At 32.4% G+C, this 15,978-nt stretch overlaps 1 protein-coding gene across 1 annotated transcript; it reads left to right on the top strand.

Annotated features, from left to right (window-relative positions):
- The first annotated feature begins 9,688 nt into the window (after positions 1-9,688).
- LOC125656374 (uncharacterized) lies at positions 9,689-11,635 on the top strand. The gene is made up of 2 exons (XM_048886979.2): positions 9,689-10,430; positions 11,251-11,635. The coding sequence occupies exons 1-2, from the start codon at positions 9,689-9,691 to the stop codon at positions 11,574-11,576; spliced, it is 1,068 nt and encodes a 355-aa protein (XP_048742936.1). The 3' UTR covers positions 11,577-11,635.
- The last annotated feature ends 4,343 nt before the right edge of the window (positions 11,636-15,978 follow it).

Genomic DNA, 15,978 nt, shown 5'->3' with positions numbered 1-15,978 from the left:
TTATTCTAAATGAACCCTGTGCTTCCTAATCCCCGTAATGTAGTTCTTGTTCATCAGTGGCGGATCGAGAGGGTTGTAGTCACTCCACTTTACTTCCATAGTTTTAAACAAAACTGGTCATTTTACCAGTTTGCGATATTCACCCATCTTTGGGGCCGGGGCGGAATAGGCACAAACTTGGGTCGCAATCCGCTCATCCTTTAAACAATTCCTGGATGCGCCCTTGCCCACAGGCACCTTAAATATGGATATTACTACCACCACCACCCCCCACACCTTTTTTCATATTTTTTTTGGTGGGAATAATTTCTCTGAAATGTATGAATTCGTAGTCTATTTCATCCCTCTTTCGATTCATGTAATCGTTTCACGCTTTTTTTTGTAAGCTTTAGAGATTGGCCTTCTACCGGTATAATAAAATTCATTTTATTATATACCAGTAGAAGGCCAATCTCTAAATACATGTATCCATACTTCCGGTGCCTGTGCCCTTGCCCGTGGAGAACAGTACGTAAAGTGCACTTGTAAATATATTACCATTTTGTCTGTAATGATATTTACGGGTGTATTCAATACCACCTCCTAATAAAAACACGGGGGTGGGGGGGGTGGTATCTTATAGACTCTCATTATTATCATTACAGACAAAATTACCGGTTCCTGTGATTAGACAAATATTGATTTATGTTCACAAAATAAAAATTAAATCAAAATCGGAACCAGGAAAGCTTAATTGATTCCCAACTACATGGAAATGGACATAAGATTTTAATAGTGATATTGTTTAGCTACAGTTCATAATGCATAAGATATAATTGCAAAAGTCTATCTGTTAGTTGGATATTGTCTTGTATACAATATAAGAATTTGATAAGATAACATCAGGGACCTATATACTAACTAGTATATAGGTTAACATCAACACTGTTCCAAGTATCTGATTTAAATCATTACTTCTTTTTACTGGCTAACAATTTATATTTCTATTAATTTGTCTTGAAAATGAAAAATCCATCGTACCACTGGACCTGTTTATAAAATGAAATTGATCCAGCTTCGCCCCAAAATCACAGATTAAACAGTAGACCTCACTTTGTGTCTGTGTGGAGGGGGGGGGGCTTTTTTGGTCAAGCAAAGGAGATATGGTTTTGGTATTAAATGTTAATGAAAATTGAAACATCCATACTTCTTCATTATACTAGCCCGAATATTTAGAAATAATTGTCAAAGTGCACAAATGATCTTACAAAGATTTGGCCTAAAAGCAAAATATGCTTGACCTGGACCATTTAAATTGGCTTTAAAAGTGTTTCAGGTGTTTTCCCCCAAAAAGTCACTAATATGATTTTAACAGATTTGAGATGACCTTATAGAAATTAACAAATTTTGCACTAATCAAAATTTATAATCCATAGTTTTGAAATGTTTGAGTGGAGTATGAATGGTTGGTATGAGTGATTATGTATCAATTGTACATCTTACCTTTAAAAGTATATATTATGATGCACTTAATTTCTATTTGTACAAATAAATAAAAAAAAATTAAGCCTAAAAAAAAAATAATTTAAAAACATTATTATAATCTGAGGATTAATGTGCATTAAATTATACTTTGTTGTACAATATGAAAAAGGTACAAATTAAACAAATATTAGAAAGAGATTACATATCTTAATGGTAGTATAAGTTAACCACATTCACTAGCTGCAAAATTGTAGCTCTCTGAGAAAATATTGGGACAGATCTGTACCAATTAATATTTTCTCAAAGAGCTACAGTTCTGCAGCTATGCATTCACACGATTATGAATTTCACAATATTTCATATGAATTTAAACGTAAAAATTAAAATGTATCCTTTGCCTTTGTATTGGGTGATGTATATTGCAACATAATTTTCAATGTTCATGCTGAGAATTGCTTTGCCATTATTTTCCAAATATCACCATATAAGCCTACAATATTACATATTATGTATCAAATGAATTATTTATAATATTGACTGAAATAGCATGATATGTTGATCATGACATGAAATGCTTATAAAAGTATTAGATGGCAAATTACAACTTCACAAAGTCATTCACCCAGTAATTGTAGATAAGGAACAATGAGAAACAAAGCCAGGGGCTTGCTGAGCTGTAAAGAACATCCAATGTGTATTATACACAAAGGGATTAGTTGGGGTAAAAGTCACAAGACAAAACCTGGGTACAGATATAAAAAAAATGGACAAAATGACCATGCGAGGACAAAGTCAATATTAGAAGTTTATTAAAGCATAATAACAAAATGTCACAGGACATAATACTGATTTTTATATAAATTCAGGGGGGAAATCTGTTCCTTTTGTAAACCTTACAAAAATGCATGTTTAAAATATATGTTATATTTTTTATGAGATTGTTTTTCAATTTTAAACTATAGATTTTGATAATTATTATTAAATGCTTATTCCTTTTATCATATCTATTGCAAAATATGAATTAAAATAGGATTTTCTTTTACTGATATAGAATACTAATAGGCTTTGTAATCATTGGGTTTACAAATTGCTACACAACATCTGACATTTTTCACATAGCTTCTGCGTGCATGCATGTCATTTGATTCCATATCAACATATCAATTAATAAGCAAGATTCAAAATGTGAAATTACTTTGAACAAAAAAAAAGTTATATTTTTTATGAGATTGTTTTTCAATTTTAAACTATAGATTTTGATAATTATTATTAAATGCTTATTCCTTTTATCATATCTATTGCAAAATATGAATTAAAATAGGATTTACTTTTACTGATATAGAATACTAATAGGCTTTGTAATCATTGGGTTTACAAATTGCTACACAACATCTGACATTTTTCACATAGCTTCTGCGTGCATGCATGTCATTTGATTCCATATCAACATATCAATTAATAAGCAAGATTCAAAATGTGAAATTATTTTGAACAAAAAAAAAAAAAAACAAAAACAAAAAAAACTTGATGACTGATAATCCATAATATGCATGATAGTTCAAATTTTCTTATGAATATATATGTATATATCAAATGATATGTCAGAACAATCAATTTGCTATTATTGTACGTACATGTATATGCTTTCATAATTTTGCTGTTGTGTGATAATGAAATATTGTCAAATTAAAAAAAATGTGAAATTACAATTTAGTGTCCTTAGGTTTGTAATCAAGAATGAAGGAGTAAATTATAACCTAGTGGTGGATCCAGAGGGGGTGCTGGTTCAGGAAATTTTGCTAAAATAAAGTAAAAATAACACATTTTGAGGGTGGACCCCCCTCCCTTGATAACCAAAATTAATGCTAAAATTCCCCTCTCTCAAAAATTCCTGGATCCATCCCTGTAAGCATTAGAAAATCATTAATTTTTCATTCCATTATTCATAATTTCTTCATTGGACACCTGGAGGCCAACTCTCACATGTGTGTATATAGACATAATTCCAATTATTTTGAAAATAAAGAGGTCAAAGTACCAAATTGAATTCAATATAAAATATATAAAGAATATCTTATCATGGATATAAAGATTAAAACATTTCAATCATGTTAATTAATAGATTTTTAGGTCAATTGGTTCTCTCATGTGACCTATTGCTAGTGGTCAGCTTCTGTTGTGACAGTAAACAAAACATCAAGCTTGTAAATATCATGATTCCTAGGGTAGAAATTCTGACTCCAGGAGGAACCAAACTTGATATATAGTGTTTATGTGTAAAACATTTAAATTTAGATAACATCTTCCTTAATGCTATTGATGCTTTTAGGTAAAGAAGGAACAGGTAATTGTAAATTTCATGACCTCGATCAGTGATAATAATAATAAAATTTATATACATGCAGCCTTATATAAAACAGTTTATTACTCTAAGGTGCTTTACACAATCTGATTAAAATAAGATCTTTGATCCACTCCGTTATTGTTATGTCGTTACAATAAGATCTTTGATCCTCTCCGTTATTGTTATGGAGCGGATCAAAGATCTTATTTATAACAGTAACGGAGCGGATCAAAGATCTTATTTTAATCAGATTGTGCTTTACAAGGGCAAGAAGAGGAATGCAACAATAAAATAGAATTAAATGACATTATGACAACTTATACATGCATCTATAAATTAAATTATCAAAATAAAACACTATGATTAAGATCAATAGCTAAAAGTTGGTTGGTTTTTTGGTATTTGATAATTAAAAACACAGTTTATATATACATGTTAGAATCTAAAGGTTTTGATACTAGCTTTCAAATAGATGGAACCAAAATGGTCATAGTAATCACATGTCTTTATGATTTAAAAGAATCCTTCTTTAATTTTGTTGACACTAGAATATTATAAATGATGGATGCATTGTCAAGAAAAACAGAAAGAGATGTACAAAAATTGTGACACTTGCAACTCCAGGGTTCCGATTCAAGGTCAGATCCAAATAGTGTTAAAAGTGTATATCAAGTTTATAATTGTGAAATGTTTCATCAGTATAGACGCTTTTGGGGGAATGAATTACACCTTATATTATACTTCTACTGAATATTAGAATTTAGCATATAAATGCATGCCTAGAGCAAGAAAAGTTACTGTATTATATAGATTTCATTCATATTGAGGTTAATAATACTTTTAACTAAATAACTCAGGTGGCTGGTAGGGTCAGTGTCTTGTTGATATTTTTGATGTGTGTATGCATGTACGTGTATGTGTGCGTGTGTGTGTGAAATACAAAAAAAATCCATAAAGATTTGTTTCAGAGTTTTGAGTAGTGATCAGTTTTAGCAATCATCAACAGCTAGGGTATGAATCTGTACACTCATCTTTGTTAATTTCTAAAAAGACTTAAATTGCATTTCAAAAGTAGTCAAGTGTTATGTGAAGGAGATTTGAGGAACATGTGTCCCTGCTAAATGTGTGTGATCATACGTTTGGGGTGTCAATGGATGGAAAATCATCTGAAGATCGAAGTTTTGAAGAAATTGAAATACTTTTTTGAATATTAATCAATCTTATTTTCATTCTAAAATCATGTACTCAAAGGAATTTTCTTTCAATTACATATGTAAGTGCATTAAATTGAATTATTTTTCTATTTCTGACTTACATTTAAAACAGTTATGTTTGTCATTTTGTTTCTCAAAGTAGAACATATTTTCATGTAGATTTTTCTTCCAAGATTATTATTCCTTAGATTTCAATTTAGAACATTCAAGTAAAAGAAAATAAGACTCTAAAAAAGGAGGTCTCCATGTGAATTGAGAGAAAGAAATGGAAATTATAAATTCTGTGGTGACATTAAATTTCATTTCATAATTTTGCCAGCTATAATAAGGTATGATATGAGATTCAGGGTGGTACATTTATGTGCATACATGTACCTTGTATCTCCAATTGAAAATTGATTGCTTTAAATCAATTTCAACATTATGAATATCCTACAAAAGTAAAACATAATGATTTAAAGTTTAAAAAACACATTGTTTCACTCCTGAAACCTTGACCAGCTCACATGGATATATATTGGTATTTAGTGTTGGTAGGTTTTGGTTCTTTTTGGGTGGATTTTGGATAATGTAGTGAATTTCAGTTAGTTGTAGCACAGTAACATGGAGTGAGCTTGCTTGCTTCCTGATATCTAGTCAATCACTTTTTAAGACATAAATATTTTTCAAACTCGCATTGCACATATTTGTTTGCATTTTTGGTAGGAGTGTTTTATATGCTCACTATATATGTCATCTTCATATATAGATGTGTAATTGTTTGCAAAAAGAGGAGACATCTAAATTCCTAATAAAAATGATAATTACATTTCAATCATAATTGTGCACTTCATGTACTTTTTACATGCAAAATCATTTCATATAATTATATGGTTTTTGTACTTTCTGTCCATATCTGTAAGTCTGTCTGTCACAAAGTCTTAAATTGAGCATTAAAATGCTTCTCCTCCTGTATGGATTATCTGATAAACTTGAAACTTTGTACAATGCTTCATTGCCATTTGCAGATGTGCACATTGTTGGGAGAGGATTTATTGTTATCCTAAAAGTTATAGTGGTTCGATCCAAGAGGGATGGGGGTGTAAAATAGCTTGTGACCATTTATCCTAGTTGCAAACATATTGGAGAGTCTTGAATTTTTTTTTTCTTTTTTACAATACTTCATTATCATTTAATGATGTCTAGATTTCTCTGACCCAGGAATCTAATATTTTCCTAAAATCTACAGTGGATCAAAAACAATTATTTTAAGTGTTGTTTTTTTTTTTACCCTTTATTGAATAATCTTTGTAAAATTGCATGTGCAAAGTAAAGATGCTTTGAAAATTCAATTACAAAATTAAACATTTCACTGGTTTGTTAAGGTACTCATTACACTAAAGCTTTATGACACTATGTTACAAGATGGCGATTTAAATGTTTTGGGAAAGTATTTGTATCGATCGATTTATTCGTCTATAACACCATACCTAAGTGGTTAATTAATAAAGCATTGGGCAAGAGAGAGAGAGAGAGAGAGAGAGAGAGAGAGAGAGAGAGAGAGAGAGAGAGAGCATTGGGCTGGTGAACTACAGATCTTGAGCTCAAATCCACCAGTCTTTTGTTCATGTGTTGAAATAATATTTTTGAAAATCATGTTTTTATCCAAATTTGCATTTTTTGCTGTTTTTGGCATACACACTTATTGTATATCATCAGATCTTTTTTAAAATATTAAATCAATTTGTACTGATTTGAGAAACTATTTTCCGGTGTAGTGAGCCACCTTAAATGTAAACATAAAAAGACTCCAGTCTTTGTTTACATGACACAGAATGAAGGCTAAAATATTGCTTTTATTCCTGCATCCAGAAGGTTAAAATTTTGGCTGTGAACACAGATTCAGTTATACTTTTCATGTTTAACATTTAAAAAAATGAAAACAAAATTTAAAAAAACAAAACAAAAGCGTAAACGTCCTGCTTGAGAATTTTTCACTTGTATGGAGACGTCACCATTGCCAGTGAAGGGCTGCAACATTTAGGTCTATGCTCGGTGCTTATGCCCCTTTGAGCAGGGGTGGATTAATATTGTGTCACACATTTAGGTAATGTCATATAACTGCAAACAATGTCTCTAGAGGATTTGGGTGTTGCTCAACCGGAAATTTAATAAATTAATGCATAAGATTGGGTCATACTTCTTTTTGGACTAGAACATCCAGGACTGAACTTTCTTAGGGTCGAGATGTCTGTTAACCGTTTATTCGTATTTACCTGTCAAAGTCTTTTTGACGCTTAAGGTATAGGAGAAAGTACTTTGACTTCAGAATGAATGTGATTGTCAGAGGGAGAATGATGGACCGAAGCATGCATTTTGTAAAATGATTCTTGTGTTGTTAAATCTTCGAGAATCTTGTTGGAGATGTCTGATTCGGTTCACGAAACAACTTAGCATCATCTAGCAGTAGCAGATTTCACCGTAAGCACTTAATTAACACTAATTTTAATATATTGTAAACAAATTGTAACTGTAAGCTAGGCTATTCCAAAATTCCACAACATATCAGAGGAACCCCATAATGATAAGAGTAGGGGTATATACCATACACCCCTAATAAAAGCATTGGGATTACTGAATCAGAATGACAATTGGGGTGGGGACGATAAAAGCCGAATTTTCGAATTATTTTGAAGCGAAGTTTTGAGTAAGAAATGGTGCCATTCCTTTTGGGTTATTTTTTTTCATTGGGGATGGTACCATAGGGCCTACTATTATTATTACAGACAAAAATACCGGTTCCTGTGAATATTCACACCTGGCGACCTGTAAAGGGTTGTAAATAGTGAATGTGAACAGCTGCATGTAAATAAGTTAGTGTTCTAACTGCATAATTTAATACCGTTCAATTTTATTCTAATATTTTTGTGATAGGGTTATATGTATACAATTAAAATTGCATGGGAAAGAGTTTAGTAATGCAGAGCTCTAATATAATTTAATTTCTCATGTTGTTTAGACATTTATCCATTAACACATGTATAGGTCTACATAATTTAGGAGTGTAATTACTAGATATAAAGTTAATGTCATTCCTTAGCTTGCAAGTACATTCTTAAGAATCATGACAAACAACACTCTTTAAGATACAATTTTCTGCTTTATTAATATATTCATGGGATAAAAGTCCCCATCCCGTGTTTTATTTGGGATATTTATTCCCATTCATGCTCAAATAGGATATTCACTGCCATTTCATGTTCATTATGGGACATTTCCTCCTATGGGACATTGTATTCCATTTTAAATTTAAATATGGGAGTTAAAATCCTATGGGAGAAATTATATTTTTTCTCCCATAGGATTTTTTGTGGGAGTGAAAATCCCCCAAGTGGGATTAAAAATCCCTCCAAAATCCCATGGGATTTTTTGATTTCAGGTGAAATATCTTAAAAACTACAATAGTTACAAGTGTAAATGTTGGTGCATGTCTTGTGGACATAAAATCCCATCTTTTTTTGTAAAGGGTTTATTTGTATCCTTAATAAAAGGGTTGGCGAAACTCCGGACTTTTGTCGTGTCCAGAGTTAAATGTCGCACTGTTTTGTCAAGAAGTTCTTTAAAAATGGAATTTAAGAAAATCATTAACAATCTGTGCACTGAAACCCTCGCATAAATTGGTTGTTGATTTTTATCATTAGTGTTAGGTGTCAAGAAAATCAATAAGAATCAGTGGTGCATTCTATAATTAGAGGTCCCATCATTTGAGCTATAAGGAAGCACTCATTATGGTGGATCTTAACATGCAATTGTCGAAACGAGTATCGTGAACAATTGTCAAGCAATGAAAGGGGTTAAGATGTATTTCGATACAAGAAGAAGTTAGAAACGTGTGTTTGATACAATGTATATTTGGCAAGTAAATCAAATTTTCCCTGCGTTCACAAAGTTGCGTATTCTTAAGGGATTTAAGAGCATACTACCTGGTCTTTATTTTCTTCTCTCTCTCTCTCTCTCTCTCTCTCTCTCTCTCTCTCTCTCTCTCTCTCAGGAACAGTTTTATTTTTCATGAATGGATAGGATAGTTTGAATGACTGTCATCCTAATTTTAGTTTAAGACATAAAACGCGATGATATTTGGCACGTTTTCTGTTGTGTATCAGGAAAACAAAATACCATATACACTGTGTAATGTATCAGCTCTGATGCATCTATCTATCTTAGCTAGGATGAGACAGCTGTTAGGAACCTAGGGCTGTCTCGCCCTAAGGGCCGAGCTATCTCTGTATCGGCCCGTTGTCAGGGGGCTGTCCCGCTCAGCCGCCCGCAAATTTCAAATGGCTATTAACTAAAATATATGAAAAAATGATGTTACACGAATATTTTCTCAGCGAAATTGAATTCGATTACACGGGATGATAAAGGAATTATATGTACGAAAATTAAAGTTAGTGACGCCTCTTCGTAAGTGAACAATTCTCGATAACATTAAACGAACAAAATTAAACTATTGTAGCACAACTTGTTTACAATACCGACATACCCAACTCTAAGAGAAACAGATAGATTAGAGAGGTACACTGAGTGTAAAAAAAAAATACATGTTCGTCATATATTTCATAATTTTTACATTAAATTGCACCTGATACATGTACATGTATTTGATGGTTTAACTTTCAGACACGATATGAGGAATCCTGTGATAATATGGATGATTTTTCCAGTGGTGCTTTTCATGGAACCTTTCTACGTTATTCCATGTTATGTATCTGATGTGGACATCCAGAGATATCAGAGAGAGTTTGAAGATCTCGTTTCAAATGGAATAGGAGTGATTTATGTTAATGTTTCTTCTCCATCATTTGAGAACATTTCCCTAACTCAAAAAGAGTGGAATAAGATAATCGACTGGATCTGGGTCACAGAAGAATACAAATACTTTTTATCATATCCAATAGATATCGATGTATTCACCTTGGGATTGATGAAACGAAATGTCCGTTCTCTAAAAATGAACATCACTATAGAAACTAAAGAAAATTGCACCAGTGATAGACTATGGATTCAGGTTTACGAGTATTTGTTTGAAGTTCATAATAGATCAGATGGGCAATTTTGCCATCGATATTTTGAAGACCAGGATTGGAAAAAAATATTATCCCAAATATCACATGCCTCTATCGGATACGGATTCCATTGTTTTCAAAACAATGATTCCTCGTCTCCTGTCACAATCGAAAAATCTCCCGTTATATACATTACCATTGCAACTATTTTCATATTATTCGCTTACTACCCACTGATATTGTCACCCTCTTCTCAAAGGACACAAGGCGAAAGACAGCTTATTGTATACAATAAAGCTGATTATCCTTACACCCCTCGTCGTCTGTTTCTTTATATCATTTTCAAAACTGGCAACATGCACCGTAATATCCAATGTTTTAGAAGAAACGTCTTACCTGTTATCATCGGAACTCGTGTCTCTCTTTTGATTACTATAGTGACAGCAATACCATTTTTGGTGAAAATCGTCTATATTGATACCTGCAGTGGTTGCCTTCCACCAAATGCCTTCATATACAAGGACGTTTATGCCTTCGATGGAAATGATATAACGGCCATATATTATATATTTATAGTTGTAGCGACAATAATCCAGTTTTATTTCCTTGTGAAATTTAACAGTAATGCCATAGCTTTTTCCAAGCTATCAAATGATGAGTTCGTATTGATAGATGTTGTGTTTTTACGATCAATTCCAGTATCATGTTTTTTGCCAGACATGCACCACCAAAGCGTATACGAAAGTATATCATTATCAATGCAAATCATAAATCGATTGAATCTAATGTTTTCCTTGAAGTTCTGGTTTAAAGTTTATTTAATACCATTGTCGGTGAAAAAGTCATGGCGGTTCTTTTTAAGACTTTTATATTCCCCAATTAATTTTGCAATCAACGTGTTTCTGATTATTTTGTTCTCAGCATTCCCAATACTTAATCAGTTTTATATTTCATTTCTTGTAAATTGTTACAAATACATTTCAGATAATCCTGACTGGCGTCCATATTTCGCTTTGCAATGTTCTGTAATGTTTGCAAGTGGATTTTTATTTAGTATGACGTACATGGGAATGAGTAATTTCATACAATTTTTAATTTATTTCTTTTTTGTGAGAATACCACACTTATATTCCACACAAGTTCATATTTTTCTTCTGTTAACAGCAGTCACTACTTACATGAGTAAGTTTTTCCTTGATTTTTTTTCTATTGTACAACCTATTGTTGCAAAAGATACTACAGATAAAAGATACAAACGAAATAGAAATAAAACATTTTGATGATATTGTTCGATATTACTTTCCTGTTCCTAGGGAAATATTCTTTCTTTTTGCAAAACTAATGTTGACATCATTTCTGCTGATCATTATGTATTTGACATTAAATGAACTTAACTTTTTTGACAGTGAAAATTCGTTTGGCAGTGAAAAATCATTTGATTTGAATACATTTCTTTTGTATATATTTGTATTACTAACACCAGGAGTTCTTGGAATTCTGTTTTTTTGAAAGTAATGCTGACAAAATAGAAAGAATGCACGATGAATTAAATAAATTGGTTAAAACTTTACCTGAGATGGAACAAAGTATTCATGAAAACACAGAAACCTATAATATCACATTTGCTAAATGCCTTTGTATCTCTTTTTGTGGTTGTTGTGAAAGTCCCCGTGATGAAAATGGTCACTGTAAATATTGTTTTACTCTAAAAGAAGTAGAAAATGAAAATGGGTAAAACAATTTAAAACTACACATTTCACGTTTTGCCAAAATAAGATTGACGAGGTCTAAATATATATATATATATATATATATATATATATATATATATATATATAAAATCCAAATATAAAGAGTTGATATCACACAGTCAAAATAATTCAATAAAAAAGCAGGAAAATATGCAGTTCCAAAATATATTTAAATCACTAGCGCTTTCTGCATTTTAACACCCATCCTCAGGTGAATACAAATTAATAATGAATACAAAGTTGTTTGTCTTAGAGACGTCTATTGTGATAAGATAAATAACTTTGTATTCATTATTAATTTGTATTCACCTGAGGATGGATGTTAAAATCCAGAAAGCGCTAGTGATTTAAATATATTTTGGAACTGTATATTTTCCTGCTTTTTTTTTATTGAATTATATATATATATATATATATATATATATATATATATATATATATATAATCTAGTAGAAGATAGAAAATGGCATAATGCTATATCACAATGTCAGAATATGTCGTTGTTTATGAAAATGCATTGTAAATTAAGATCAAGTCATATCTGGTGTATCCTTAATGAAAATCCTGGTCAACGACGGTCTATCAATTGTCTCTTGCAACTTGCTTCTATGAAAATAGTTTCAAAAGAATGTACTTTGTGTGGTAAAAATGTTTTAAATTATAACATGCATGTAATGCTTAGTTGCTTCAATGTTTTTTCAGAAAGAGAACATTTACTAGAGAATATATTGAATCTGTTAGACCTTGAACTATGATATTATGCTATCATACTATGATTTTTCCACATTTTACATATTGTTGTACTATATGGAGCAATCCAAGAAATGCTGAAAATGTGAATAAGCTTTTTATATTGCAAAAACGAGCTGCAAGGGTAATTCTTAACATCAGAAATTTTGAAACACCATCTAATGTCATGTTTACAGAACTTAACTGGTTGCCTCTATCAGATTACTTTGTCTATAGAAAAGTCATTTTAGTGTATAAAGTTTTACATGGTTTAATGCCAGATTATTTAAATGTTTTTAAATATGTATCAGAAGTCAGTCAGAGGCAAACTAGAAATTCTTATTCAAATATTTTGTATATACCCAGGGCAAAAACAGAATATTATAGAAGATCTTTCAGCATTTCAGGGAGCACAGTGTGGAATGCCTTGAATCAAAACATAAGAAACTCAACGAGTGTTGCGTGTTTTAAGAGAAATTATCTTAGAGATTATCACCATACTTTTTAAGCTTCATTTTGTATTCTATTTATCTTACATTCATAATTATTTCTTAAGTTTATATGTATTCTACTTCTTTTAATCTGTGTTTATTTTACTAATATCTGTCTGTATGTATGTTATATGCAGGACCATATTGAAAACTAGCGTTATCGCTAAATATGTAATCCTGGTTAAATAAAGGTCTTATTATTATTATTATTATTATTGAAGAATATGTAAATTTTGGGAGCCAAAGTATTGAAACACAATATCTTTCTCTTTTGGGATGTATTAATGGTACTAGCTTTGGAATTTTGTCTCGTGATACATGGACAAAAGTAATTCAAATTGTTTCAAATTACGTTTTCAAATTGAAAAATTTCTTTACGTTTGATTGTCGTAAAATGTAACTTTGTACACATATAATTATGTTTGTTTGTTACTGATTGATACAGGGAACGTTACTGATTCATACAGGGTGCGTTTAGTGATTAATACAAGGGACGTTAGTAATTAATACAGGGAACGTTAACTGATAAATACATGGGACGTTACTGATTAATACAGGGGTCCGTTACTGATTAATACAGGGATTCGTTACTGATTATTACAGGGGACTTTACTGATTAATGCAGGGGTCAGTTACTGATTAATAGAGGGGACGGTAACTAATTAATACAAAGGACGGTAACTGATTATTACAGAGGTCGTTAGTGATTAATACAGGGGACGGTAACTGATTAATACAGGGAACGTTACTGATTAATACAGGGGCCCATTTCTGACTAATACAGAGTCTCGTTACTGACTAATACAGTGGACGTTTACTGATTAATACAGGGGACGTTACTGATTAAAGAGGGGACGTTACTGATTAATACATGGGCCCGTTACTGATTAATACAGAGTCTCGTTACTGATTAATGCAGTTGACGTTTACTTATTAGTACAGGGGACGTTAGTGATTTTATATAGAGGCCCGTTACTGATTAATACAAAGGACGTTACTGATTAATACAGCGAACGTTTACCGATTAATACAGGGGCCCGTTACTGATTAATACAGGGGTCCGTTACTGATTAATAAAAGGGCCCGTTAATGATTAATACAGGGAAAGTTTACTGATTAATACAGGGGGTTGTTACTGATTAATACAGGGGTCCTTACTGATTAATACAAACGTCTCTTATTAATTAATACAAGGGACTTTTACTGATTATAATAGGGGGCGTTACTGATTAATACAGGGGACAGTTACTGATTAATACAGGGGACGTTACTGATTAATGCAGGGGCCCGTTACTGATTAATACAGGGGTCCGTTACTGATTAATAAAGGGGTCCGTTACTGATTAATACACTGGACGTTACTGATTAATACAGGGGACGGTTACTGATTATAACACGGGTGTGTTAGTGATTAATACAGGGTCCTGTTACTCATTAATACAGGGGATGGTTAATGATTAATAAAATGACCCGTTACTGATTAATACAGGGTCTCATACTGATTAATATAGTGAACGTTTACAGGGGACGTTACTGATTAATACAGTGGACGGTTAGTAATTAATGCAGGGGACGTTACTGATTGATACAGGGGTCTGTTACTGATTAATACAGGGGCCCGTTACTGATTAATAAAGAGGACGTTTACTGATTAATACAATGGACCGTTAATGATTAATACAGGGTCTCGTTATTGATTACTATAGTGGACGTTTACTGATTAATATAGGGATTATTAGTGATTAATACAGGGGCCCATTTTTTATTAATACAGGTGTCTCTTACTGATTTATACAGGGGCCCGTTACTGATTAATACATGGGACGTTTACTGATTAATACACTGGGTTGTTACGGATTAATACAGGGATCCTTTCTGATTAATACAGGGGTCTCTTACTTATTAATACAGGGGCCCGTTACTCATTAATACAGGGGCCCGTTACTCATTAATACAGGGATGCTACTGATTAATACAGGGCCCCGTTACTGATCAATACAGGGACCCGTTACTGATTAATACAGGGGTCAGTTACTCATTAATACAGAGGACGTTACTCATTAACACAGAGGACATTACTGATTAATACAGGGGGCATTTACTGATTAATACAGGGATTTTTATTGATTGATACAGGGGCCCGTTACTGATTAATACAGGGGCACGGTACTGATTAATACAGGAAACGTATACTGATTAATACAGGGGACTTTTACTGATTAATACAGGGGACTTTTACTGATTAATACAGGGATTCTTATTGATTAATATAGGGGCCCGATACTGATTAATACAGGGGCCCGTTACTGATTAATACAGGCGACGTTTACTGATTAATACAGAGGACATTTACTGATTAATACAGAGGACGTTACTGATTAATACAGAGGACGTTAGTGGTTAATACAGGGATTTTTATTGATTAATACAGGGGCCCGTTACTGATTAATACAGGGGCCCTATACTGATTAATACAGGGGGCCGTTACTGATTAATACAGGGCCCGTTACTGATTAATACAGGGGACGTTACTGATCAATACAGGGGACGTTACTGATTAATACAGGGGCCCGTTACTGATTAACACAGGAACCCGTTACTGATTAATACAGAGGTCAGTTAGTGATTAATATAGAGGACGTTACTGATTAATACAGAGGACGTTACTGATTAATACAGGGGACGTTTACTGATTAATACAGGGGTCAGTTAGTGATTAATACAGGGGATGGTTACTGATAAATACAGGGGACGGTTACTGATTAATACAAGGGCCCGTTACTGAATAATACAGGGTATCGTTACTGATTAATGCAGTGGACATTTACTGATTAATGCTTGGGGGCGTTACTGATTAATACAGGGGTTCTTTACTGATTACTACAGGGGACATTACTGATTAATACAGGGGACGTTACTGATTGATACAGGGGTCCGTTA

This window comes from Ostrea edulis, chromosome 7 (assembly GCF_947568905.1).
Source record: "Ostrea edulis chromosome 7, xbOstEdul1.1, whole genome shotgun sequence".
In the NCBI taxonomy this organism is placed as follows: domain Eukaryota; kingdom Metazoa; phylum Mollusca; class Bivalvia; order Ostreida; family Ostreidae; genus Ostrea; species Ostrea edulis.
Note: the sequence above shows the minus strand (reverse complement) of the source record. Positions and strands in the feature narration are given on the sequence as shown.